This window comes from Grus americana, chromosome 16 (genome assembly GCF_028858705.1).
Source record: "Grus americana isolate bGruAme1 chromosome 16, bGruAme1.mat, whole genome shotgun sequence".
NCBI classification, from domain to species: domain Eukaryota; kingdom Metazoa; phylum Chordata; class Aves; order Gruiformes; family Gruidae; genus Grus; species Grus americana.
Window position 1 is genome coordinate 5,827,246 of NC_072867.1, and position 27,277 is coordinate 5,854,522.

Genomic DNA, 27,277 nt, shown 5'->3' on the forward strand with positions numbered 1-27,277 from the left:
TGTAAAATCACATTTTTTATTCTAATTGCATATTTATAACAAAGACTACTATACTAAATTAAAATGTAAATGGGTATATATTTAGAACATTAAAACCATGTATTCAAGTGAGTCGTTTCCCACTGAGATACTCGGGGTTTGCACAAATAGCTGAAATCCGACCCTATGAAAACAACATATAAATGACAATTATCTCAGATTTTTCACACTCCCGTGTGCCATTTGGGACTAAGCTCCCAACACACAAATAATAATCAGTTCTGATACTTGCGTAGCTTTCTTTTCTCCAACCACAGAAATAAGGGTGAACGTTATAATAACAGTTCTCACATTTCAAGGAGGGGATGATGTTAACATTGTTCAGGCCAATAAAGCATTTAGCAGTCTCAGCAGGAAGAACAGTAAAATGGTAGAGAATTATTAAAATAACCATTTCTCTGAGTTTCTTTTGCAAATGGAAATTTTACTACTGTATTCATGGAACTATACAGGCTGCCTCTGCTAGCACTTCTATCAAATACATTTAGGTTTTTTCCCTTCTCTGTATGCTCCTTGAAGCCACATTAAACTGGCTTTATCCCAGCAAATTACTGTATTTTCCATCATGTACACTTAATAATGGATATAATTCAGTAAATGAAAACATCAAAGGTAAAAATGGTGTTAATACAAGAAGTCAGGCTTTGGGAGTCTATTCTGCCTTCCATTCTGTTCACAGGACTCTGCTATTACTTTGGTTTTCCCCTAGTGTAATAAGCAGAATACAAACCGGTAAGTCCAAAACCCGAATAATGTTCCTATTGTATACCCATTTACACTTTCATGCAGTTGTTCTCAGTGTTAAGTAATCAACAGTTCAACTACTTTATTACACGTAGGGGAGAAGGAATTACATTGGAACAGTTAATCAAGACAGACTATTATTTACCAATAAAATAGATTTCCATTAGAGGAACCCAAGACAGCCTTGCCTGAAAGGATATTGGAAAATGCCAGGAACCCAGTTTTATAAGATAGCTGTCACACAGTGTTGTGAGACCATCTGCTACTTCAGGAGAAAAGAAAATCATAAATAGAACTTCTGTGCATTTTCTTTTAAGTGTACATAGGACAATGCAAAGTAATTGAACACATTTAAATAATCTTTATTAAACTTGCCATTAAAATAAAACAGAAATCAGACTTCTTGTGATTACTAATTGATGTATTTCTCCAATCTGCATCCAAACTGATTTGTAACATTGTTTGTAAGCCTGCTATTAAGGTGACCAGTTTAGTGTTGTAAAACTGCCTATGTCTCGTCAATGAATTTGAAGGGTCTCAACCATCATATTAATTACACTTAAGGAAAACCAAGCAATTCTGCAGGAAAAAAAAATAATACTGCAAACATGAGAAAAACAAGCAGGTATCACTCGGTGTCTTCAAACTTCGAAAGTTTCCCCTGTCACAGTTACCAAGATCAGGTTAGTCAGGGTGACTTGAAAATCAAGTCATGGCCCAGCAAATTGTTGCAATTAAGGAAATCAACATACACTAAGTACTGGTAATAGATGAAAATGGGTATAGCAAAACCAAGACCTTTTCTTTCAAATATTCATCCTCAAGGCAAAATCCCTGAGTACAATTCATTTACAGGAGAACGCTGTCTGGATTATGGCACTCGACAATTTAGCTCTTGCTCTACTACTAGAGCCATCATCTAGCTGGTTAAAGCTTTGCAGCTTCCACCCTTGACCTCTGCTGTTCTTATTACCTCACAACTGCACTTCTAATAATCTGAGAAATATGATATTGCAATCCTTAATGCAGGGTATAAAATAGGGGTGCTGATTAATTTGCAGCAGGGGTCTCCTTCCTGCTTCCCAAATGTGCAGTCTGACTGCTAGCAATTTATAACATTTAAGAAACACTGAAAAGCTTGCTGGTTTTCCTGCGCTGAATAATCTGAAATACTTAGTGGAGTGCTGAACCATTCACTAGTGCAGCCTGGCAGGTTGCAGTGAATGTAAAATTGACCATGTAGAAGTTTACTTCTGGTTTTTTTAATTGTCCAGGCTCCTGCAGTTTACAATGGACAATTCTAATAGACCAATGGATAAAGCCCTTCACGATAAAGCGATAGAGAATATTTACCTCCTCCTCAGTATTTGAAAGGTTTCCATATTCAGCTAAGGATTCTCCACATGGCATCCAGTTGTAGCATTCATTGAGGCCCTAACATACAAACAGATGTTAATTTCTGTTTTTATAGACTTCAAAGTTCACTGGTTTCAAGATGGACTGTTTTAAAAACCTCTGCAGCTTGAAGTCTTCAAGGCAAGCAACAGCAACAAGACTTCTGGGTGCATAAGGAATCCTCAAAACCACACAATATAGATAGATAATTTGTTGCTATGTTTTATTCTCTTTACAGTTTCCCGTGACAAATATTGCTGTTCTTTGTCTAAACTTAATGGCCTGTGCCCTGATGCCCCCTCAAGCATTCAACAGGTATATATACTTACAGAACATAGATTGGACAATCTTTTAAACAAAAACAATGGTAATATTTTCCACTGTAGTTTAGGTAAAAGAAATCACCATGCCAAAGACAGACAGAAACAAGTAACACAGTATGACAGTATCTCCCCTGACACATATTGCAGAAGGCCCACAATCTGTTGTCTCTGTTTGCAAAGTCCTTGAATTGTAAGGACTTATCATGCAGAAACTGTATGTCATGGTTGGATACTGTAATTACAATCAACAATTACTGTTATCAGCCAGCATTACTGATGTGTCTACCCGGGGGGGGGGGGCCAGCAGAAATAATGAAAACTGTAATAAAAAAGTAAAATGTATGGAAATTGTATCAAAACATTAATAGGACAATGCTAAAAAGCTTACCATTCTTTAAATACTCTTTATTAAGAGTGTGACTAAAAAAAACTTTAGAAGCTAAAGATGTCTTTTTACATTAACGTTCACATGAAAATTTCTTACATGAAATATTTTTACATGGACTCCAAATTGTTACTTCTTTTCAGCCACACAAAAGAAAGTCTTCTATATCCATCTGAGCTTTTTTAAACTCAGTGCAGAGCGGGGACCTGGTAGTCTGGGTGCAGATGCCATCTGAAAGAAAAGCTAACAGTTAACAATAGTCCTGGATGGAAGGGTCAGCCCAGCAGCCCGACCACAACTTGCTGTGCCTGGAGGGAAGAGGGGGTCCAGTCTCCGAAGGAGCTCTGTTCTTCAGCTGCTGACTTAGCATGTCATCGCATAAGCCTGGAGAGCATGGCTAATGCTGCCCTCAAAGGGAAAACAGGGGCCAAGGTCACTCGGCAGCATTGCCTTGGGACATCACTCAGTTTGGGGACAGTCCTACTAGGCTCCTCTGAGCTTGGGCCTGAAGGGAATGAATCAAGAGACAGGTAGCTGCCCCTAGGAAACCTCCATTGAGAACAGTTTTGAGATTCCTTCTCCTGTTGACCACACAAGGAATCATTCGCATGAGATGCTCATGCATCAAGTCCACACGTGCACATCAAGTTACTCCCTAATTTAACCAAAGTAGGTAGATTCATTCATATATTTTCAGACCAGAAAAGACAATCTAGTTATAAGCACTCCCTGAGAACTGCAGTAAGTGACTCCAGCCCAGCTGGTAAGCATGCTTTAGGAAGTCACCCAACAGGTGGGAGCAGAACCTTAAGAGCAGGGCTGGTATCAAGGAGGGATGGAGGCAGACGATAAATGGGAACCACAAGCCTGCCCAGAGCACTCCTCAGAAGCAGCAGGGCAATTGATGATAGAGCAGGGACTTTCACAGCATGAACCAACACCCAGGGCTATTCCTTACCATGTGCTTTAATCACAAGCAGAGTGGTGCAAGCCCTGTAATCCCCCGAATTATGTGGGTACACTGCTCATCGATTAAGCAATAAACATAGCACATTATAATGGCGGTACTAGTATTTGCATATCAAGATACGCAGCAAGCCAAAGCCAGAAGTGAAATAGTCATTTAACACTTGATGCCCTGGCACAGAAGTCAGCTGGAGCTCCAGAACATCTTGTGACCCTTGGGAACATTCATATAAACCCAGTGGTCACACTTCTCTGCTGCGGGGTTGCACAAAGGCTGGTGAAGCTGCCAGTGCAGCTTTCTCTCAGCCCAAAGCCTTTGGTAGGGGCTAAGACTGGCTGAACCTCACCACAGCTGCAATGTTCCAACAGCAGCACCTTCTCCTGAACCTTGCACAGCCAAACGCACCTCTTTTTGGGTACTCCACCTCCTTCCTTCTCTAAAACTAATGGGGCCAGAAATAAGCCACATTTATCCATCCTCATTTTCCTAGTTTTCTTTCCATAGCCTGCTTTACTTTTCCATGCTGCAGATCTTTTATCCCTTCATTTTACTCCCCTTCTCTCTTCTGCTTCCCTCCCTTTCCCCCTCCCCCTGCTTTGTCTCCCTCTGCACTTTGTGAACTGCTGCTGCAGTGCTGAAGTCCAAAGTTCAGTAACTTGCTAAGCACACAGATAAATATGAACCTTGGAGAATTTACATTGCTCCAATGTAAACAGATAGCCAAGGGTCCCTTTATCAGCACTGGCTCAGGACAGTTGTGGGGGGTCTGAAGTGGCTCAATTTTGTATTTTGTTTTTTTTGGGGGGGCGTAAAGGCGGGAGGCTGTGCCGTGCCCACTCTCCTGACAGTCGGGCGTGCTACCTCAGGAACATGGTGTAGGGAAACTGGAAGCAGGATAACCCGAAATTCAAATCCAAGAGACACCAGCCTGAAGACCATGGTCTCAAAGCTGAGTCATCTTCAAGTGGAGCTGCTGGAAGCACTGCTGGAGTCGGGGCTAACCAAGGAGACCCTGATCAAGGCGCTGAGCGAAGTGGATCCCTATGTGCTCCAGAGTGAAAGTCAGCGCGCTATCAATGCCCTCCAGACAGAGAAAGGGGAACCCTGTCCTGACATCCCCAACCTCCCCAATGGAATGGGGGAGTCCAGGTTATCGGAAGATGAAACCTCTGATGACGGGGAGGAATTTACCCCTCCAATAATGAAGGAGCTGGAAAACTTGAGCCCTGAAGAGGCTGCTCACCAGAAGGCTGTGGTGGAAAGACTATTACAGTAAGGACAGATTTGCTGCTCCTCTTTCCTGCTTTCTTGCACTCTTCCCTCTAAATCTCTTTTCCTTTCCCCTCCTGCTCAATGTCCCTGGTATTCACAGTTGATCCAGCTGCTCAGAGACAATCTTCATCCATGCCAGGACCAGCAGCCCCAAAACACTCCCCAAATTCTTTATAAATGCTCAAACTTTCCTTTCATCTCACATAAAATGCATGAAGGGAGCCACGGAGCCTGATTACGTATTTGAAGTGCTTATATCATCTGGCTTCAGAACAGTCCGAGGCCTGTATAACTTGCATCTCTCTGAATGTTGGATTTAAATTTTTAATAGCATTTACAATTTCAGTCGTCAGGGGAGAAAAAAAAATAAAAAAATCTGGTCACTCTTTACTGGTGCTATATTTGTCTGAGGATGTATGGTAAAGTGAAGTTGTAATGGTTCCCTGCTATATTTAAGAAGATTAATATTGTTAACTTTACTAGGTTTTGCTACAGATTATTGGTTAAAGACAAACCAAGAGAACTTGTTCTTGTCATTCTTGCGAGTGCAAAGTTCTCCTGACTTCAGTGGCGATTTTTCTTGTAGAAAGAATACATACTAAATACACGCAGAGGTTAAAACCTGGGCAAAACACTGTTCTACCATCCCCTGCCTGTCATAACTACAGCATATGCAGCAACAATTACAGGTTTTACTCCCATACAAATTTGCCTTTGCAAACAAGCATTTTTGAAATCAAAAGACAGGAAGAGTTCTTCAAACCAATAAGCCTCATTACAGACTCAGAGAAACATTCACCAGGATTCCCATTTGGGATTCTTGCTGGGATACAATTCCCGTGGGCAACCTAAAAGGTTTGTCCAAGCAAGGATCAGGTTCATCCAACCTATTGTTCACAACAGGAACAGACTCTTGCCTGTCTGTTTGGGGGATATTTTGACATGACAAGCTGACAGAAGACAAAAAGACGCAGCAACATCCTGCACTTATACTTAATTCCTCACTAAAACTAAAATCCATCTACAGAATTTCTAAGGCTTTCTGATCACTCTCTTTCACGCGCAAAGGAAATTAACATAAAATGTAACAACAAGAAGCAAACATCAAATCCCACCACAAAAGGCCAGAGCTAGAAACATAGCATGACAAGAGTTAGCATTCACTGTAAATACTTAGGAGAAGAAAGCTCCCTGGCAGATTGAGAGTTGATGACTCTGCAGTACCCAACAGAGGAAAATTCACTGGATCAGCTCTTACCTGGGTGGGGAAAACATTCCCAATAATTCAGTCTTCTTTCTGGCCCTGTACGTGTCTCATCTCTTCCCCACTTCCAGCTCTGTCACATCTTTTAGTCTCCTCTGTTCCCTTTACCTCTTTCCCATTCTTTTTACGTATTCCCTTCTCTCTTCACTTTTGTCTCTGCTGCTACTCCTCCCATTTTGTTGTCTTCTTGGCTAATTATCTCTTTCCCTTCCACTCTTTTTCTTCCCCTCATCCTTGTCTCCTTCTCATCTTCCTGAGTCTGCGTACAGGTCTTGGGGTAGTTTGAGCCCAGTGGCACCGGGCGGGCCCTGGCTAGTTACTAATTATCCAATGGCTTTATTATTTCTCTTTTGTCTTATAAATTTATAGATGAAAAGACCCTGATAAGCTTTTTGATCATTAACTTCCGATGGTTTATCGGGTATCTCTCCACAAAGGAAGCCATAGAAGTTGAAGAAGAGCACCTGGCTTTGTCCCATTTTCTGCAATGAATGGGTGAAGCAGGACTGAAGTACCATCCGCTGTGATCTAAGAACAGACACACGGATGGAGGGAATTCCTTCCTGCCACCCTCACTTCAGCATGAATTCTGCTTTCTGATCCTCCCTGCCTTTCTAGGAGCTTGCTGCCAGTCTTTCCTGTGCTTATTACCAGCCTCAGCACAACAGCCTTACCTCTCTTGCAAACCTATGATATTAATGCTTTCCAATAAACAGTCTCACATCTATCTCTAGTCAGTTGAGCAGCATTCCCATTTAACAAATGGGAACTGAGGTACAGAGAGATTCTGTGATCTACCTAAACCCCTAAGATAGTGCAGAGGGGACTGGGCAAGAACAAGGATCTCCTAAGCCTCATGCTGAATCTTAATTGCAAAGCTTTATTCTGGAACATCAGAGTTTTCTTTCAGCAGTCCCTCATATCACAGCATAGAACAATTCACTGCTGCTGTTGAGGACAGTATGAGGGGACCAGAAGCCTCAGTTTCAGCAAAAAGTTACAAGTATACTTATGGAGGAATATAATAGATCAAAATTAGACAAAGTAAAATGAAAATAGTAGGAAATCTGTATTAACATGTTTCTAATTTCTGGTCAAAGATTAAAAAAGAGCAGCTGTATGTCTGAGAATCTATTCAAAGCATCTGAACCAGTATCAGGATTTGATAATATGTAAGCAGTTGTTACCTATTAATAAACTTTTTTTTTGTTTTTAAGAACAAACCTTTCCATTAATAGATGCCTAAAGGTAATGTCCTTAAAATAGTATTCTAAATATTGTAAGACAGGGCAGAACAGTCTATATAGAAATTACTCCCAGCAATAGATAAAAGGAAGGCAGGCAAGAATCTCCATGCCCAGTGATTCCCAGTAAAACTTCAATGCTTACAAAGCTATTTCAGCATCTACACAAGGATTTCAAATCCAGAAACCAGATGGAGGCACTTCTTCTGCCTTTGGGCAGAAGCCTCTTGGGGCATTATTAACAGTTCCTGGTCTAATACTGTAGACCACATTTTAACAGAGAGCTTGACTTGTGGGCAGCTATTAAGTGATACAAGAAAGTCTTTGTGGTGACTGCAGCCATCGCTTTTAAAGTAGAATCAGGAAAGTGTCCATTGCTAGGCTTTCCAGGAGCTGGAAAGGAAAAAAAAAAAAATGACAGCACCAAGAGACCAACTATGTCCTCACAGGACCACTAAAGTTGAAACCACAGTTTGGAAAGCACTAGTCAAAGCTGTGTAAAACAGGATGTAGAGAAGATACACCCACACAACTGGGGACACCTGTGGGTATTGATTAGATTTTTGTCCCTACAGGGGAAAAAAAATGCTAAAGGCAGTTCAGACAAAGGTTTCTCTAGTGAGGAATTAACATAATTTAATTTTGTCCCTTAATCTATCTCACTGATCTTCCATAGATTTACAGTTTGAATAAAAACATTCTTTCCATATCGCTCCACACAGAAAACAAATTGCACCTATGATAAATAACTCAGTAGGGAGATGGAGCTGCGTGGGGTAATTCCCAGATATTCCCCAGAGTAGAAAACAAGAGAGAGGCTACCTTGGGGGAAGGGACAGATCATACTACCACAGGTACAGCAAATGGAGAGAGGTAGGGCAACAATTCACCTGTAGGGCAAGGGGTGAAATTCCATTAGGAAAGAGAGAAATTGAGATAAGCAATAGATTTCCCCTGGAGGCAGGGATAAAAGCATGTTTTCCATGAGGAAAAAAGAAAACAAAGATATAATGATAAAGGTTCAGTCTTTTCCCCATGTAAGCAGTGTCTTAGAATGGCTCTAGCTGGGGAATCTGGAGATGAAGCTGCCACACCCCTTTCATTTCCACATATAAACCAAGATGAGGCAAACCAGGCCAAGTTCAATAGAAAGGAACCCTGCCGGGATGGTCTTACCTTCCCTGATCTCTGCCTAGCCCGGCTCCAGGCTGTGCACTGACATCAGTGAGGGTTGTCTAGCAGGCTCCAGAGGAAAGGGCCAGAGGATGGTCCTGAGTACTTCACAGCTCTGAACCTCTGTTTAAGCAAGGTCTGGTCCAAAGCAGCAATTCAGAACCCACCTCAGGGAAATGAAGGCTTCTCTTGCCTGAGAACAGGAAAGAAGGAACAGAGAGACAGAGAGAATGAGGAAGAGGAGGGGAAAGAAAGGAACAAAGGAAAAGAGAAAAGTCAGGAAGAGTGAAGGAAGGAGAAGGTCCCCTGAATGTTACATCTCTAGCTCTCTGGAATGGGTTTTCTTTAATGCTAACAACTTGATATTTACTTTCCATTTAAATTTGAGATGTTGCTATAAATTATCAACCAGCCTCTTGTTCCCTTTGAGTTTATAACTAACTACCTGGGTTACTTATTGTTCAGGTAACAAAAGGGAGGTGAAAACGCCCTTAAAAAGTGACCTCAGAACTAAGAAAATGGGAAACTGGCATGGACAGAGGACCCAAGCCCTGTGGTTGAGACGAGCCAGGGAGAGGGGCTATGCTCAGACAGCAGTAAGCAACTGACAGCAGGAGAGCCAGACTTAGGAAGAAGGAAATAAAAACTAACTGCATGAGAAGATTTTGGAGACAGATTGGACCTTGGAGAACAAGAGAAGAATGGGGAGACAGCTTGCATCTGGGAGAAAGGAGAGCTAAAAAGCAGAAAACAGGCTTGGAGATAGAAGAGGAGAGCTAAAAAGCAGAAAACAGGCTTGGAGATAGAAGAGGAGAGCTTGAGCAAGGCAGACCCATTTCTGCAGTTTTGACTCAGTGAAGCAATTGAGATTTTAGTGCACCCACAGACAGGAGAACTAGGTTTGGGGTGAAATCCTACCCTCTGACAGTCAATGACAGTCTTACTGCCAGTGAAAGAGCAAAGGTTTCAACTTATGATGTCTTAGTCAATGGTGAAGGCTCTGCAGGTGGAACTGTGTATTTGGGCAATGGTTCATGCGAGGGTTCAGCTGACCAACTGCCATTGCTTGTTCAGTGATGTAGCCTCAGGCCTAAAGCAATTGCTGCATTGACATTACAGCCTGTGCTTTGACAATGTACAGCGTAGCTAAGATTTCATACAACTGTCCTATGAAATCATACTGTACTAAGATTCCACTGCAGTGTTTTGCCTCAAAGCTCCCTGCTTTGTCTCAAAAGACGACAGAAAAAACTCAGGGCTTTAACCATTTGAGAAGAGAGTCACAGATACTTCCTGCATTATTCCTACTATAAAGAAGTGAGGATTTCAACAGGGGAGACACAAGTGACTCATTACTGGGGGTGCAGGAAGGAAATGAACATGTAACAGAGGCTTCCATCAGTGGTAACATAGTCCTTCCTCTTCCCATCTGAGCCAGAACTCAAATCTAAGAGACCAGAGGTTTCGAGTCAGAGCCTTTTCTCTTTTATATAGGGACTTGTATAACGAATTCAGGGTGCAGGTGCTGGCTAGACTATTACAAATACAAAGGGAGGAGATTGGTCCTTGGCTTGGACAGCAGAAGGAAAAAAAAAAACCACCAAACCCAAACCAACACACTAAGGAAAGAAAAGATTTTTTAAGTTCAGCCCAATTGAGGCTTCTGAAAGACAAAGATGGTTAAGGGAAGACGCTAGAAAATTGAAGCTTCTACAGCAAGTGTCCCATCGTAAAAAGAGAAACAAGTGTTCCTGTTTTAAGAAAGCAGGTTCTTCCGAAAGCTGTAACTGACACTGTTTCTGTCACACTTTAACTGCAGCAGAGCTTGCTCCTTGGACTATCCAGCCACTGGAGAGAGGCTGCAGGGGAACAGAGATAAGGGTGTTTGTACTGAGAGAACAGGTGTGGACTTTGTCCTCCTTATCACTTTGCAGCCTCTGGCAACCTCCTGAGTCAACAACGCAATGCACAGTACGGTTGTTGCCTGTTGCTCAGACCTGTGTGTTCCTGTGACAGTTTCTGCACAATCCTAGGTATCTCCCCCTCCATTGCTCCTGTGATGCTGATATTGGATGCAACACCAGTGTATTTCTACAGCATGCAAACCATTTTCACCAGACATTTCACACAGAAAACACAGAAGGATGTTCTTTGTTAAAACTGAACCAAAGTTTGTTTTTTTTTTCTGTAGAGAGGCTCTTGCACTGTTTGGATCTAGACTGCCCGGTTTCACATCTTTCTATTTCTATGGTGATTTTCAGCTCTGGTGAAATCAATACCCATAAAGAAGTCATGTTTTCTCTATTTTCCTTAGGAACCTTCATGGATATTCTAATCTGAGATCCTACAAATCAGAGATTCACATTCATTATGAAAACCTGAACCAGATTAGCTGCTTAAGTTTTGTGAATAGGTCTCAAATAGGTCTATTCCCTCAGCTGTTACCCCAAATGAGGGTTTGCCTGTTGTTCTTTATTGCATTTAGAAGCTTGAGTGGAAGCTTGATGTGAATCAGTGTGTTTGAATAGCACATAGCAGATGTGCAAGTACATAATCCTGGATGACTTGGTGCATACATATGCATACATAGCTGTCACATGACAGTATGATGAAAGCCTGTTTTCATTTCTTGAATCACTGCAAGGCAACCCAACCTGGACCAGAATCAGGGCATGAGCTAGGTTCAGCCTAATACCACAATGAACCTGTCTTGGAAAATTAAGTACATCTACCCTAAGCATGTAGGCCTTAAAGAAAGGGGGATAGCGAAGAAAAGCTATGTAGGGAAAGGAAGAGAGAGATGTCAACTCTGAAAAAAAGAGATCTGTAGTCATAAAACATCCAACTGAATACTGAAATGCAACATCACTTACAGGAGAAATGCTATAAATTCACCTTACTTTCCAGCAGAAAGGTCCATTTCTTGCTCACATCACTGGTCAGCACTTTCTATCATTTACAGATGACAACTGCCTTGACAGAACAGGCCAAAACCTTGTATCCAAACGAGCAAAGACAGCAAAGACTACGGACATGTATTGGGAAGTTCCCTTGATAACCAGAGAGTCCCCTTCTAAGGGGAGATCAAAGTGCCTACAGAGAATGGTTCCAAGGGAGCTAGTCCTACATCTTTTCCACTTTGTTTCTAATACAATGCAGTTTTTACCCTGAACACAGAGTCATAACTGAACAAGGTACCACACCGAGGAACAGCTTTCCTTTATGCAGCCAGTTAATGCTCTGGCCTCACCAAACGCAATGGTGATGACTGACACGCAGGGTGCACCTCAGGAGGTACTAGTGCACTTCCTTGGAATTCAGGTCTGCTGAGCGGAGGTGTTAGATCTCTCTCTCCTGAGAAGTGTTTTCTGCTCCTTTCAGAGAGGATCCCTGGCGAGTAGCGAAGATGGTGAAATCCTACCTCCAGCAGCACAATATCCCTCAGCGTGAGGTGGTGGACACTACTGGTCTGAACCAATCTCACCTCTCGCAACACCTCAACAAGGGCACTCCCATGAAGACTCAAAAAAGGGCAGCCCTCTACACCTGGTATGTCCGCAAGCAGCGAGAGGTGGCCCAGCGTAAGTATGGCAACAACTGTTCTCCTTTCTCCATTTCATGAAGGCCTCTGCTCTCCTTTGCTAATCCCTACTCCCCATTTTTACCAAGGAAAAATGGAAGGAAAAGCCACTTTCAGCAGGAATTTTAGAGAAGTCTAGGTCAGTATTCAGTGGTGAGGTGAACCAAACAATACATGGAAAAACACTCCCTCATGAAGCAGCCTGCAGACACCCTACAGCAAGCACTTCTACATTAATGAGCCTGTCTGGAATCTGTCTTATTTAATTTTGTATTGGTGGGTTGCAAGTAAAATGAGACATTAAGCCTTTGGATGGTTTTGCATGATTGGAGTCCTGCTTACTCTAAACTCAGCTGCATTTGCTTTCATTACTCCAAGGTGGGAACAGAGATGCAATGCATACAAGAGAAAGGACAGGTAAATATGGTCCTGCTAGGAACATCGTAACAGTTTTAGCAGATTATGGAACTTCATTTCCACCCCATTTAGATTCCCTCTGCCTTGTATGAGATATTCTCCGAGGGTAAGTTGCATTGGGCTTGCTAGGCACTCAAATAAATGCAACTATTGGAGATGACTCCAGAAAGCAAATTCCCTTGCCCCTTTGTGCCTGCAGAATTCACACATGCTGGCCAGGGTATCCTGACAGAGGAGCCCATGGGAGATGACCTGCCCACCAAGAAGGGAAGAAGAAACCGCTTTAAGTGGGGTCCTGCCTCACAGCAGATCCTGTTCCAAGCTTATGAGAGACAGAAAAACCCCAGCAAAGAAGAGAGAGAGGCACTGGTGGAAGAGTGCAACAGGTAAAGATGGGTGTCTGGCTTTGAGGAAGAGGGGCAGAACAGGGCCTCTGTGTTCTTGGTGTTTGCTAGAGCCTCTGCAAGGCAGACTAATGGTACAGCAAGCTCAGCAAAGCTCTTATGCTTTCCCCCAACAGAGCAGAGTGTATTCAGAGAGGTGTTTCTCCATCCCAGGCCCAGGGACTGGGCTCGAACCTGGTGACAGAGGTCAGAGTTTACAACTGGTTTGCCAATCGCAGGAAGGAGGAGGCTTTCCGGCACAAGCTGGCCATGGACAGCTTCAGCGGACCACAGCCCACCTCTGCTACCCCTCTAACTCCTCACAACTCTTCCTCCCTCCAACCACCATCTGCTCTCTCACCCAGCAAAGTTCACGGTAAGGAAAAAAAAAAAAAACAGAGGGAGATCTGAGAGAGACATGGGTGAACCTACCCAAACTCAGTCACCAAAACTCTACCCCAAGCCCCCCCCCGCCCCCTTTAGGAGGTGAATTTACAGACAGAAAAAGCAGACTTGATACAAGGAAAGAGCACCAGCGACAGAGACCATGTCTCTGAGTGAGAAGAGTGGCTAGAAAAGCAAGGGTGACACGATGTTCAGTAACAAAACTTTCAGCCAAATCTCCTCACTTACTTTTTGACATCCTGCACTCCCCAATGGCTTGGCAGGCAGTAATCCCCTTTCAAGGGTCATCCACTGGCCGCCATCACAAGTCAATGCTGTATCCTTTCACTCATGTGTGCGCCTCCTACTCTTTCCAATACATATCAGGACCATCAGACTCTGTGACTGAATTTTCAGGCATCAGGAAAGGTCATTCGCCATCTAAAAACAGCAGAGCTTTTTCAGCTTCATAGGCCAGAGCTGGTAATTGCTCTCACTCTCGGAAGAGATGATCTTGCTGAGACTCTCTCCTCTCTAAACCCACATCCAGAGGGGTGGTTTCTAATGAACCCTGCTTGCTCCCTGCAGCACACACAGCCATACCTTAAAGTCAGTATTTGAGGAAGCAGTTGTGGCACGTCACAGAGGAAAGCCAGGGCAGGGTGGCGAGAATGCCTGTTCTGGTTCCCCTACTACCCACCTTGTCTCTGCCTCAAACATCTAAGGCAAGCACCTGCAAAGGAAACTGAATTTAGTGCTTGCCAAAGCTTCTCAGTTTCTCATTTCTGACTACCAGTTTCCCTCCTGTTGTGCTGCAGGAGTAAGGTACAACCAGCAGCCAGCCAGCGAGGCAGAGTCCTCCAGCAGCAACCACCATGGGAACAGCTCCATGGTGACCACCCAAACTATCCTGCATCAGGTTTCTCCCCCTGGACTGGAGCCCAGCCAGAACCTACTAAGCACAGACACCAAGCTGGTAAGTGATGTATACTTAAGTTCTCGTGACTAGAGGACATCAAGTCCTCTGCCTATGGTCACAATATGGACTACTGAGAAGTAGTTTTTCCTAGAATACTCTTAAAACCACCTTCTTATAGAGATATTACATAGCCACTTTGCCCTTAGTGTGTAACATGATCAATCCTGACACACATGTGCTCTCTAGACTGCTGGTGAGGATGGATATTAGAGCATGAAAACAAAAAAGTATAGCCATTTCCCTACTATCAATCAAAAAAGTCTATTCTGAAAAAAGAGCTCAAGGTATGACATGATTTTCTTCTTCCCAGGAAACTGTGTTCTCTCCTTTCCCCAGTGAGTGTTTCATCATCTCATCTCCAACTCTTATTTGAACACTACACATCTCAAGATAGTTGATCAGATACCAATGGGAATAACAGAACAGAGATCCGTACTTACATCTATCTTACCTGGAAAAGTTAAGCCCAATAGCCTGTATGCAGCACATACCATTGAGATTTACTGGATATCTAGACTGTAGCATCTGCCTTCTCAAAGCAAATTTCCTTTTGAGATTTGACTACACCTTTTCCCACATAATTAGCAATGAAGCACTAGAACCACATGACTGATCATTTCATTTGCACATGTTCCCTTGCTTACAGGGAAACAGTTGGCAGAAGTTTGCACTAGTGCATACTGGCCTGAGGCAAAGTTAAGTTCACTATAAATGAATGTGATTTAAATCTCATCAGTCACTCACTTTGCTGGCTTTCTGGTGTCTTCCTGAAGAAAAAAAGTCATGAGGTGCTGAAAGTCTTCTACAGCTGTCTTTAAAATTGATATGAAGGTGATTTGTCCCACTCTAACCTGTTGGTGCTTACACTTATTAAAGATTCCTTACAGCTTTTTGTCTGAGGGAAGAAAAAAGTTTAATATAAAGCATTGAACTTTATCAGCCAAATTATTAGAATGCTACTTTGCTGTTGCACAGTACTTCAACTACAGGTCTCCAAAGGGCCTTGCAAACTCAAAACCCATTAGAGCATAGACACAGGTTATGTGTCTCTTTTTAGAGGCTGAGAAAACAGTCAAGTTATTAAATTTCTCAATGACTCAAGGACAGACTGAGTCAGCAAGACACCCAAGCACAGAACAGTCCTGTTCTACCTAACAGGTAGATGTCCTCTCTAACAGCAGGGAACTGCCAGGTAACACGGCCTGAAGAACATACTGTATGAGGAAAAGGTCTAAGGAAACTTTTCAGCCACTCCTTTAAAATCTCACTGGCCTCTAAAAGACACTTGCTGGGAGAAAGGGAAATTACAGGTATTTCTCAGAGGAAAAGGTGAACAAGAAAAGAACAACTCCAGGATTCTGTGCTGAACTCTGCAGCTAAAATTATTATGTGAGATTACCTGAGCCCCCTAATTTCTCTGAGCATTGTCTTCTACCCTCAGCTGTAAAATGGAAGATAAACTTTCCCTATAGAGAATGCAGTGGGACTAATCTTATTCTTGTTTGTAAAACCCTTATGATTTCTCAAACATGAAAGAACTAAACCAGCAAGGATTTACTCTTAGTATTTCAACAGCTGACCTTTGCTAGTTAGTTGATGAGCACAGGGAAACTGCAGACAAGCAAGTGTGAAGTCTTTTGAGTTCACAAGTGGTCAGAGCAGGCAGGAAGAGGGAGAAGAATGTTTATCACAGCTTTGGGACTTGCCATGCTCAACCTTCTGCAGATGGCATTTTCACGGTCCTCCTTTCACACAGGTCTCAGCTCCTGGAGGAACTCTCCCACCTGTTAGCACCCTGACTGCCTTGCACAGCCTAGAGCAAAATCCACATGCACTGAGCCAGCAAACTCAGAATCTTATCATGGCATCACTGCCAGGCGTAATGGCAATCGGAGCTGGTGAGACCTCATCCCTAGCACCAGCATTCACCAACACAGGTGCCTCCACACTGGTGATAGGTGAGTACTGTTCTGTGATGACTCTACTTATCAGGACTCAGATAAAGAGCTACCTGTAATTGTTAGAATTACCTGCCTTGGTTTCAGAGACAAAAGTACTAAGTTGGCAACGATACGAACCTGAGGAAATCATCACAAACACTAAGGATCTTCAGCAGCACTACATACAAGTACCAACAGACTTAAGGGACAGATGTTCCCTATTCATGTTAGAATTAAGTTACACATAAACCCCTGTCTTGAGCAAGGGACTTTTACAATCTATTCCTATGCCAACATTTTGTTTTGTTGCTCTGCATCTTCCCAAATATAAATGTAATACTTCCTTAAAACTATGAAAATTGAAGCATGTTTATAGTGCTTGAAAGACAAAACATCCTGTTCTATTTCCTGCAAAGAGCAGCATATGCCTTTGGAACCCACAGTAGTAATTACTATTTTTTTATATTTTTTACTTAGACAGCTTTTCTGGACTTGTATGAGATTTCATTCCAAGACTAGTCTACTGCCAAAGTGCATCTCATTAGATAAAGGAAAATAAAATGTATACTTTCCTCTTATACTTTCTTCCCAGGAAGAGAGGCCTTTTTTTGTTCCATGGTGACAGCTGTGAACTAATTACCATTTCCTTATTTATATCCAAGATTACAATATGGATTCTAATTTTGTGCAAGCCAACAAAAAAATACTGGGAGGGACTTGCTGATTTACAGGAACAGGGTCTGGACAGTTGTGAGAAATGGGTAGTAATGTGTGAAACCTTCTACCTCTTTCTTACTGGTCCAAATTCAATGCCTTGGCAGCCAAAGCAAAATGAGCTTAAACTCCGTTCCATGTGGCTGGACAGCCACAGCATAGTTCTCTCTGTTGCCAACAGCTTCATAAAAAAAGAATAAAATGAACTGGACACGGGATGATGCTCTGAGTTTACTTCTGAGCAAGGCCTGGAACTCTTAATCAGGTTAGCACTAAACTGGAAAGTGACCTATACTGGTGCAAAAGGACGTACACAGGAACACTGGAAGTCAGAGGTGGTTTTATGGTACCTGTCTGCACTGTACATTTTGCACACTCCCACTTCATTTTCACAGGCATGAAATCTATACATAAGTCACAGATAACAATTGGAACACCTGAAAAGCAGGATTCGAAGTCACCCTGCGATGACAGACCTGCCACGATGACTATTTCAGATGCTCCAATGCAGAGCAGCCACAATCCTTCCACAGTGTGTGACACTACTGTCATCAGTCCTTGTTTTTCAGGCCTGGCCTCAACCCAGCCCCAGAGCGTACCTGTAATAAACAGCATGGGGAGCAGCCTCACTACCCTGCAGCCCGTCCAGTTCTCCCAGCAACTGCACCCATCCTACCAGCAGCCCCTCATGCAGCAGGTCCAGAGCCACATCAACCAGAGTCCCTTCATGGCTACTATGGCCCAGATACAGAACCCTCATGGTAAGAACATCAGCTCATTTGCTCAAGCAAACAAAAAACTAAAGGCTCTGATCTGGAGCATTTGCTGGGTCCTTGGGCTTGCAGCACTCTATTTTCCTCTTCTATTATTGTTGCTTTAATTATAAAATTATTTTTCTCTTGCATTCATCTCCCTGTCCCTCCACTCCCACTGTTTCAGAGACAGACAGCAGGCCCACGTGCATTAGGAGAACAACTCGGACAAACAAGTAGTCTCATGCAAAGCTCCAGCATCCACACAATCTTGTTTTCTTTCATGCACAGCTCTCTACGGCCCCAAGTCTGAAGTGGCCCAATACACACATACAGGCCTCTTACCACAAACCATGGTGATAACAGATACAGCCAATCTCAGCGCCCTGACTAACCTGACACCAACTAAACAGGTAACAGCCTTTAGCACATGCCTTTGTTCCCCCACCTTAGAACTGCATCAGTCTGCAGGTAGCTCCTTGCTTGTCAAAGAGTTTTTGGGTGTGTGGTCTATGCCATCCCAGCAGGATGATCTTTCTTATCTCCTTGCCTTGCTGGTACTGGCTGCAATACTGGAGGCATTAGAACAAGCTCTTCACTGCATCATCAAGGACGATTTAATCTCCTTGGAAACAGCACCTGCTTACTCTTCTGTCATGCCCGTTAGAAGGGATCTAGAAACCAGGCACTGCTAACTTTCTTTTCTCTAGGCATTCACATCTGACTCTGAGACTCACACAGAGTCTGGGATGCATACGCCAGTGTCACAGGCACCAACGATACATTTACAGAACCAAGACACAACCATCCAGCACCTTCAGCCAGGCCCTCGCCTCACCTCAAGCCCTGCTGGTAAGAGCAGCACCCACTATTATCTTAAACCACATACTGCCATTTCTCTTGCCGATACTGTAAAACCCAGACAGAAAATGGTAACTGGGGCTCACCGTTCTCCAAGAGAGCTCTACCAGTGTTTTGAGGGGTTTGAAAAGCTGGTACAAGGAAAAGATTCAGAGCACAGTCTGTGCAGGCTGAGTAAGGCCAGGCTGTGGAAATAGGACGCTTCTTCAGAATCTAGAAAGGAAAACAGCCTTAAAAATATTGACAAAAGTCAGAGTCCATGCATAGCCAATCCTGCAGGCAATTTTGAGGGCTGAAAAGCCCAAGACTCCCTCACAAAGAGACTCCAGTTGGATCTTCCCAGTCCTAAGAGAAGAACTAGAACATTAACAGTCAACTAGAATCCTCAAATCTGAACTCCCTGATGCCATCAATCCTTTCAGACTAGCTTTGTACTTGAGCTAGGTATATAATGGCACATAAAATAGAACAAGGAAGTTTTTAGTCATGCTGGAAATTCGGGTGTGTGCACACATAAGGGGACCACAGTGAGAATTTGTACTTAACTTCTGCCTGTGCCTTTGACAGTGTCCTCCAGCAGCTTAGTGCTGTACCAAAGCTCTGACTCCACCAACAGCCACAGTCAGCTGCTGCCATCCACTCACAATGTCATCGAGACCTTCATCTCCACACAGATGGCATCCTCCACTCAGTAATCAAGACAGCTAGCTCAAGAGTGACTGCCATGACCAACCTGTCAGGTGCAACTCCAACTGTGTTTGCCATCACTGTCACCACTGCCTTCCACAGGATGGAAAAGCTGCTGCACTCAGCTGACGTCCAGCCCCTACTGCCTCATAGAAATCCTTTACTCAGCTGCCTCCATGAGAGAAGATGTCTCAGGCTCAAGACAGAAGCCATGGAAAGATGATGCTGGCACTGCTAAAATCTACTGCCCCCCAAAAAACCCCAAGCAAACCCAAACTGCATGAGCCAGCCTAGAACGACCAGATGTCCTTTTGTGGCTGCCCAAGAAGGAATCCCATTAAGATAGGGATCTGAATGCAATATGGCAAAAATACCAGGGCGTGGATGGGACTTGTTCTGCTCAGCCTTCATCAAGCTGGGCCTGTACAAACCTGCCAACACCAGCCTAAGCCACGCAGAAAAGAGCAAAGCTGAGCTGCCAAAGAAGGAACACCATCTTTAAAACACTCACCTCCTTTGCTGTAAAGAAGCACCAATGTGAACTATGAGAAATAATAGTATCTTGGAGGCAAAAGTGATAGAACCTGGTTCCTGACTGCAATGAAAATCACCAATAAACAGATTCAGGAATGGCTTGGCACAAATCCGTCAGTATGGGATCACTGACTACAAGCTACAAATCCTTTAATTAACTACAAAAATACCAAACATTCTCAGCTAAAAATGACCTGCTCTAAAATCATGCTATCCTAGTGGAAATGGCTTGGTTATTTTTGATATAGCTCTGCTTTGTTTTAAATGCAGAAATTAAAGTTTAACAGCAGCGAGGAGATTCCAGTTCTCTGCATTAACCACGTGGATTCTCATCTTGTGCATCTTGCTGAATGAGCCAGGGGATGGCATTCTCCACAGGTCCCTCGCACTGCACAACACCTGGGAGGTTCCCATGCTCCAAAGAGCAGCGGTTCCTTCAGTTATTCTCTATAAAGATGTCAGCTTGGATTAATTTTATAGAACACAGTTCATTCTTAGCTTCCCTGTAGGCTAGATTCTGTAGTTCTTGATATGCAAATAATTACCCTGGGGTCTAAGAGTGTTACTTGCACTAAGTGAAGGGGTTTAGCCCTAAGGATCTACTTATATAATTCCTCTTCTAATGATTCCTCTCTCCTCTATTAACTCCCAATCTTCACATCACTGATATGTCACTAGCCAGACATGAAAGAAGCCCTAATTAACATGTTTTTGTCATTGTGACTGAAATAGAGCTATTCTTTCAACTATGAAATGGATGAAAATCCTTGAGACTATAAAGTACTCAAGACTTAAAAGGTTAAGATATGAGGGAGAATTCAAAAAGAAAAAGCCCAACAATGAACTCTTCAGTTATCATATCTGGAAATTTCAAAATTGCAGACATCCATTACAGTTTGTACTGATATGATCTCTCCCTCTAGATACTATCAACCATCAGAGACTAATTTCAGTAACTAGATACTTTGAGGAATTTTAGCCTAGAATTGTTTCCTAACCTCCCATATGCATCATTTGCAAATACATATAACTTCCACTCAGCTTAAAAACAACCACCATAAAACAAGTAAAAAGATAATTTTAGATCACTATGCATTTGAAACCCCAGGTGGTAGCTTCAGTATACTGAAGTTTTAACTGGTCATAAGATAAGTAACTTGGCACATTCAATTAGATGACTAGCCAATTTTCTACTTAGCCCTTCCATTTTTGGATGCCAACTGTGTTTTCTTGATTAAAAAACAGCAAGGATCTTACAATAAGAAAGAAAACATCTTGGTTTTCCCACGCTCAAAGAGCAACAGTTCACCATTTCAGTTTCTCTAATCTGGTCTCCTGAATAGGGCAAATGAGTTAGAACTACTGAAACTCAACAATCCTAAAAACACAAGAATAATATTTATCCAACAACAGGTCATTTCCTGACATATTGGAGCTGAAGTATAAACGGACTAAGAGCCATAATGAAAACTACCAAACCCCATTGTGTTTCAGAGAGATAAAAGTCATAATCAACCAGAACAAGGACTGAAAAACAGCGACTTTCAAGTTAGGCTTAAGTCCTTCCTGTAGCAGTCTCATAGCATTGATCACCAAGCAACTAAAGAGCCATCTTCGGCCAACATTATCTCTGCTGAGGAAGCCATCTGAATACAGCAAGAAAGCCACTGTTGTACAAAGCCTGCTAAATTAAATAAGACTAATAGTGTAGTAGAATTTAATAACAACAAATACCATAAAAAACTATACATGAAAAAAATTCAAAGGACTAACTTGAACAGAGCTACCTATTTATAACAACTCTGAAATAAGCTCACTGCACACTCTGTCTGTATGCGGAGGCCCTGGAGAGGTGCAGATTACAGAGGGATTAGTAACATGGCAGGTTTCAACAACAGATTGTTATGATGATCACAGGAAAAAAAAAAAAACAACATAAGGGGGCCCCGATATCTGACAGGATGTTTTCGATAAATGAGTCTCCCACAGGCTGGATTTATTCTTAGTAGGCATCAAGGAGAGAAAAAGGAGTTGATCACCTGTTGCCACGTAAACCAAATTCAATTCATCACATACTTTCTCCAGGATACAAGATTTGGTTTAACGATATGAAGGAGCAGACCTGGAGGGATGCAGCTATGATTATATCCCTCTGTCACGCAAGTCTGTGCACAGTAGTTAATCCTTTTACACTAGGTCTGCATAGGCAGCAGCCTAGATAACTGCTGTGCTAGGAGAACAGCATTCCCTTCCCCAGGGGATGCCAACAACATAGGAAGTCACTTAATTAGACTCTCAGGCCACTGAGCTTTTAGAACAGAAGCTTTGCCAATTAATTTTCCCTCATATGCAACAACTCTTTGTTAGTTTTTTTTCAGCATCCTTCATCCATCATAATCACCTGCCGTTTGCAGAGCAAAATCTTCATTCTCTTTTTTTCTTCTTCTTTTTCTTCTTCACAACTCCTGGCAACACTGAGTTCTCTGTACAATTGCTGTCCTGTCTCTCATGCTGTCCATTTGCAGACACCAACTGTGGCAAATCTTTACTGATCTGGTCACACTCTAGTGGGTCTATTATTTTCTCTTGAATATTGTTCTCTCCCTTAATTTTCTTTTTCTTCTTCTTTTTATGTCTGTGCTCTACATAACCCTGACTCTGATCCCAGCTGGAATCCTGGGACAATGCAGGAAAAGCACTTTGCTTCAGAATGTCTGCGGCTGACACAGCCGCCTCCTGGTACTTTTGCCACTCTTGGTCGCTGTCCATGTCACTGGAAAGGTAACAAAAGGCACTTACGTTACACTTTTGCCTTGAATTCACCCAAAGCACAAACAGCAGAGTAATCTAAGATGAGAACACCCGATAAACACATGGTGGCTCTGGGACTCCAACACAAGTTAGCATTTAACCAGTTTGAAGGCTGAGGTGATCTTTCCCCTCCTAGTATGTGTAACGAACATCTCCTACAAACATTTCTAGTTCCCTAGCACTAAAAAAAGAAACAAAAAAAAAGCTGCTCTAGTCAAATATAGGAGTCATAAATAAACACTTCTCAAGCTCTTCAGCTTCCTATTCCCTTGCAAGCATCCCAGCTGCCTCTGAAATGTGGGACACAATAGTACTACAGAAGCAAAGCAGCTGACAACACCTCACCTGGAGCTAGATGGCTGTCTCCTTGCTGCAGGGCAAGGCTCCGATTTCCCACAGTCTCCTGGGACAGAGGAAGAGAAGAGGCGAAAACCTAAAACATGTACAAGAGAATTTTAGCCACAATATAAAACAGAGGTGAAAGCAATCAGCAGCAATCTCCCTGGGAAGCCTCACTGCTGTTATTGTATTGTTATAGTGCTTGACAGCAATTATTTGGGACTATCTGAGACGAGTTAGGGCACAGAGATCACAGCTTCAAAGTAACAGCCTTCGTGGATGCTAACAGAAATTCTTCTATTGCAAATGCTTATTAGTCAGATGGGTGTATGACTGGCAAAGGACAGGATCCATCCCACTTGCCATCATTTAACTAACAATGTCACAAATGGCTGTGACTAGAACTCACCATCATCTGCAGAGTCAGACTGTTGCACAGACGTTTGTGAAGTTCCTGATGAGTCCTTCAAGACGGTGATGAAACTAAACAGAAAACCCCAGTCAGATCTTAAGACAGGTTTGTGAAAACTGAGCTAAAGTTGGGTATTTCTAGGAAACAGGACTACAGGGACATGTTACATAGCCTCTTACTTTTTTCTTAGTGAAGCTGTCTCACCTCCCTGCTTTCAGAGCAGACCATGTCTTCTCTCCTTAGCAATGCATGCCACAAGAATGACTTAAAAGCAGCATTTCTAAAGCCAGCTCTAAACACCAGGAATTCTAGTTCTCAGGGCCGTATTTACACAATAAATACAGACAGCGGCAGCCCAGTCAGAGGCATACTGCTGGCACAACCCCCAGTCAGGTATTGGCTCAGGTTGTAAGAATAAATGAAAGGTTCTCATGCCAGCCCTTAAATCATGAAAGTGGTAAGGCACCCAAATGCTACTTTTTCCTCCCCACAACACATTCACCACAGAGGCAAATGGAGAGAGGCAGTGCTGTACAGGGAGTCTTTACCTGAGCGGCACAGCACGTGGGCCAAGTTAGTTCACAGAATATTGGAAGTTTGCATTAAACACAAGAATGATGGAAACGAGAAACTTCTCCTCCATACCCAAGTTGCACTTGGATCTTTAATTTCCTGCTTTTAGCACACAAAAGCATTGGTGTACTTTACTCACAGAACAAACTTCTTCAGTATTGCAAGCCAATACCTGTCTAGCATTGCTCCCAGTTTCTTTGCAACATGTGCTCTGAACTCTGGTGTTGTCTGTAGTTCATTTCCATCCTCATCATGACCATTCACCTCATGCCTGTTTAAAATAATAACAATGGTTGTATTTTTCAAGGCCAGGAACACCTGGTGCTCTCATCCAAACAAGAGATAAGGGACTGTAAAATTTTCCACCCTCTAGTAATCAATTAATACTTGATAGGGAAGACTGCTAAGAAAGATGGAAAATAGCCCTGTAGTTTGGTTCCCAAAAGAGAGCTAAACATTATTTAGCCATCTCCATCATAGTTAATAATTGGATGATTTTTCTCATTGAAATAGCCTACAAAAGCAAATAAGTGACATCAGGACATCCCTTCTCTTGCATGTAGCTCCTGTGTGTGCTGCCACAATTTACATAAAACTTGTCCCAGGAGAGAGGATTTTATTAAGCTGCCTGGCTGACAGCCTTCAAAACTGAGCCTACAGAAATGGTGCAAACTTAGATAGGACAGCACCACCTCCGTTGCCAGGCTCTTAATTCAGGTGTTGCTTTCCAGCCAATGAGTGCTTGGCTTTGCAATTGCAACACTTTTTGAAGAAAGAGAAATTTTGTTATATGTAACTGTACCAATTCCTTCATGGGACACTTGCAGAGTCAGGAGATTTCTGACACTTGGAACTAATGCTGTAACTGACAGCAGTAATACATATTCCCCTGGTGCTAGAGGGATGAGAAATGGGCTTTAAAAAAAAAGTATTTGCTTTTCCAGATTCAAGCATCATTCCAGATTATGGTTGGACCAATTCCTAAAACAGAACAGGCTCTTTCAGTAGGAGGCATTAACTGTAAGTAGCACAAATAGGATATACAGTATTTTTTTCTTCAGTGAAACAAAAGTTTGAAAACAGAAACAAAATACCTTAGGCTAGGCTGAGCAGGCTGTAACTGATCCTTTTTAAGGCCACCTGACAAAGGAAGAAGGCAAGTTTAAAAGACCTGTGACCAGGACTTCTTTAATCCTCCTTCTGGCACATCTGATTTTATAGCATAAACAGCCATGCCTGAAAGACAATCCGCACCCACCTTCGGGGGAAAACAGTTATGAGGGGAAAGGGAAACTTCCCACCGGCCAGGCTGTAGGAGACAACCTGCCTGGGAACGAGCTCCGGCCCCGGCAGGCGGCCGCGCATCGACACGGCACAGCCGGCAAGGCCAGGCCGAGCCCCCCTCCCAGAGGCCCGCCTCGGCTCCCCTGGGCGCCGGCTGTTCCCGAGGCGGCCCAGTTCTGACACCGGCACCGCAGCAGAGAGGTGTCCCCTCCTGACCACCGCTCCCCCGGGACACTCCCGGGGCAGGAGGAGCTGCGGGGGGGGTGGGGGGGTGTCTGGTCCAGACCGGCGGGGATGGGCGGACAGGACACGCCGCCGCTGCGGCGACGGTAGAGCAGAGCCTAGCTGGCCGCCGACCCTCACCACCGCACGGCTCCGCCCGCACCGCCATCAGCGCGGCGCAGTCCCAGGCGGCCTCTCGGAACCGCGCTGCCGCCTCGCCGCTGCTGTCCGAGTCCGTGTCTGTGTCCAGGCCCGAGCAGCGCCTGGGCGCCGCCATCTTGAAGGCGCGCAGCCGCAGGGCACGCTGGGCGCTGTAGTCCGGCCGGTCGGTCGCGGGGCATGCTGGGGGCTGTAGTCCTCCAGGGCAGCCTCCGACAAGATGGCGGCGGCGGGGCTGGGGCCGGCCCCGGGAGAGCAGCAACGCCCACGGGCCGCCATTGGCACCCCCGGGTCTCTCCCAATACGAGAGAATTGTGAGATACCGTGAAAAAAGAAATAGTTATGCTATTGGTACCAGCTTCTAGAGGAGAGCGGGGCAGACGGTGCTGCCCACACTGAGCAACCCCAAAGGGCAGCAAGGGCCCTGGGTGGCCCGACCACTGTTTCCCACTGCCCCTTCCTTGGGCTGTGCTGCCGGGAATGGGAATTGCCCACGGGTGGGAAATTACTGAAAGTAAGCACAGCTTGTTTTCCGTCCATCTGTGGCTGAACAGCCTCCTTTCACGTGTGCTGTACAGGCAAATATCTTAATGTTTCTCAGATGTAACAGCTCACACAAATAAAGAGTGAAAAACATGCCAGTGGTACCAGAAGGCCCATACTGCTTTTGTGTTTGTAGAGAAAGAGAGAATACTTGGCACTGAATAATAAGGATGTGGAAAAAGTGAGTGACTGTAATAAAATTCCCAGTACTTTACCACATCTTGTGACATCTCTGAAATGATAATTTCACTGCTTCAGAAATACTGACTGACAGCACTCAAAGTTTTTGGTGGTGAGTCAGCACAAAAATCTTCTACCATGGAAGCATGCAATAGGATGGAATCCATCTGCTGTAGGAAGTTATCTTTCAAAAGCAGGTGAGAAAAGATACTAGACACACAAGATTCATTAAGATATGTAAAATGCATCAGCCAGAAAGCATATGATTCCCCCACCTCTGGCAGGGGAAAGAAAACTGGCATCTCCTCTGCCTGTGCCTTTTGCAACTGCTTTGTCCATAAATATGGAATGACAAGCTCCGAGGATAACAAACCCACCTCCAAAAAGGCATTGAATCATTAACTCAAAAAACCTGAAGATCGCATGGAGGATGTTCTGTTTAGCACTCTTAACCACCTTGGCTTGGTGGATCTTTCATCTTGGCTTAACGACACTCTTCTGGCCATTTCCTTCTAACTGGCTGTTAGAGGCACAGGCATTTCTGTCACAGACTGTGATGTGTTTCAGCTAGGTTATTTGCCGTCACAGATATCAAGCACCAGATGCTTCAAAGCATGTTTTACTCAGGCAAATCAGGCAAAGTTCAGTGTGCTTATGGGCCTACTCTTTGAAATATGGCAGCGATATGATCCAGAAAAGAACAGATGAATGCATGTC

At 43.6% G+C, this 27,277-nt stretch overlaps 2 protein-coding genes across 13 annotated transcripts; one reads left to right on the plus strand and one right to left on the minus strand.

Moving 5' to 3' along the window:
* On the minus strand, positions 1–26,760 carry C16H12orf43 (chromosome 16 C12orf43 homolog). Of its 11 annotated transcripts, XR_008579492.1 has the most exons (10): positions 25,842–26,760; positions 25,267–25,312; positions 24,345–24,443; positions 23,597–23,670; positions 23,194–23,281; positions 22,439–22,810; positions 8,810–8,999; positions 2,986–3,117; positions 2,137–2,217; positions 1–1,362 (listed from the first exon to the last, which is right to left on the minus strand). XR_008579492.1 is itself a non-coding variant. In XM_054844161.1 (7 exons), the coding sequence occupies exons 1-6, from the start codon at positions 26,017–26,019 to the stop codon at positions 22,462–22,464; spliced, it is 834 nt and encodes a 277-aa protein (XP_054700136.1). In that variant the 5' UTR covers positions 26,020–26,759; the 3' UTR covers positions 1–3,117; positions 22,439–22,461. The 11 variants fall into 11 exon arrangements, 5 of the variants coding, with proteins under 5 accessions (XP_054700136.1, XP_054700138.1, XP_054700139.1 ...); XR_008579490.1 differs by having other exon boundaries at positions 1–2,217; XR_008579491.1 differs by having other exon boundaries at positions 2,137–3,117.
* HNF1A (HNF1 homeobox A) lies at positions 4,791–20,222 on the plus strand. 2 transcript variants are annotated; one of them, XM_054844160.1, is made up of 10 exons: positions 4,791–5,125; positions 12,188–12,387; positions 13,003–13,189; positions 13,324–13,562; positions 14,389–14,546; positions 16,306–16,507; positions 17,773–17,964; positions 18,247–18,368; positions 18,666–18,807; positions 19,384–20,222. In XM_054844160.1, the coding sequence occupies exons 1-10, from the start codon at positions 4,791–4,793 to the stop codon at positions 19,509–19,511; spliced, it is 1,905 nt and encodes a 634-aa protein (XP_054700135.1). In that variant the 3' UTR covers positions 19,512–20,222. The 2 variants fall into 2 exon arrangements, with proteins under 2 accessions (XP_054700135.1, XP_054700134.1); XM_054844159.1 differs by lacking the exons at positions 18,666–18,807; positions 19,384–20,222 and having other exon boundaries at positions 18,247–18,651.
* Positions 26,761–27,277: the final 517 nt, after the last annotated feature.

Excerpts from the sequence above, each read along its gene's own strand:
- HNF1A (XM_054844159.1), top strand. The coding sequence starts at position 4,791 with ATGGTCTCAAAGCTGAGTCATCTTCAAGTGGAGCTGCTGGAAGCACTG. Across the intron at positions 12,388-13,002 it reads GCAGCGAGAGGTGGCCCAGC|AATTCACACATGCTGGCCAG; the intron begins GTAAGTATGGCA and ends TTGTGCCTGCAG. Across the intron at positions 13,190-13,323 it reads CTGGTGGAAGAGTGCAACAG|AGCAGAGTGTATTCAGAGAG; the intron begins GTAAAGATGGGT and ends TTCCCCCAACAG.
- C16H12orf43 (XM_054844161.1), bottom strand. The coding sequence starts at position 26,019 with ATGCCCCGCGACCGACCGGCCGGACTACAGCGCCCAGCGTGCCCTGCG. Across the intron at positions 25,313-25,841 it reads ACTGCGCCGCGCTGATGGCG|GTGGCCTTAAAAAGGATCAG; the intron begins GTGCGGGCGGAG and ends TTCCTTTGTCAG. Across the intron at positions 23,671-24,344 it reads CTGGGAGCAATGCTAGACAG|TTTCATCACCGTCTTGAAGG; the intron begins GTATTGGCTTGC and ends TTTTCTGTTTAG.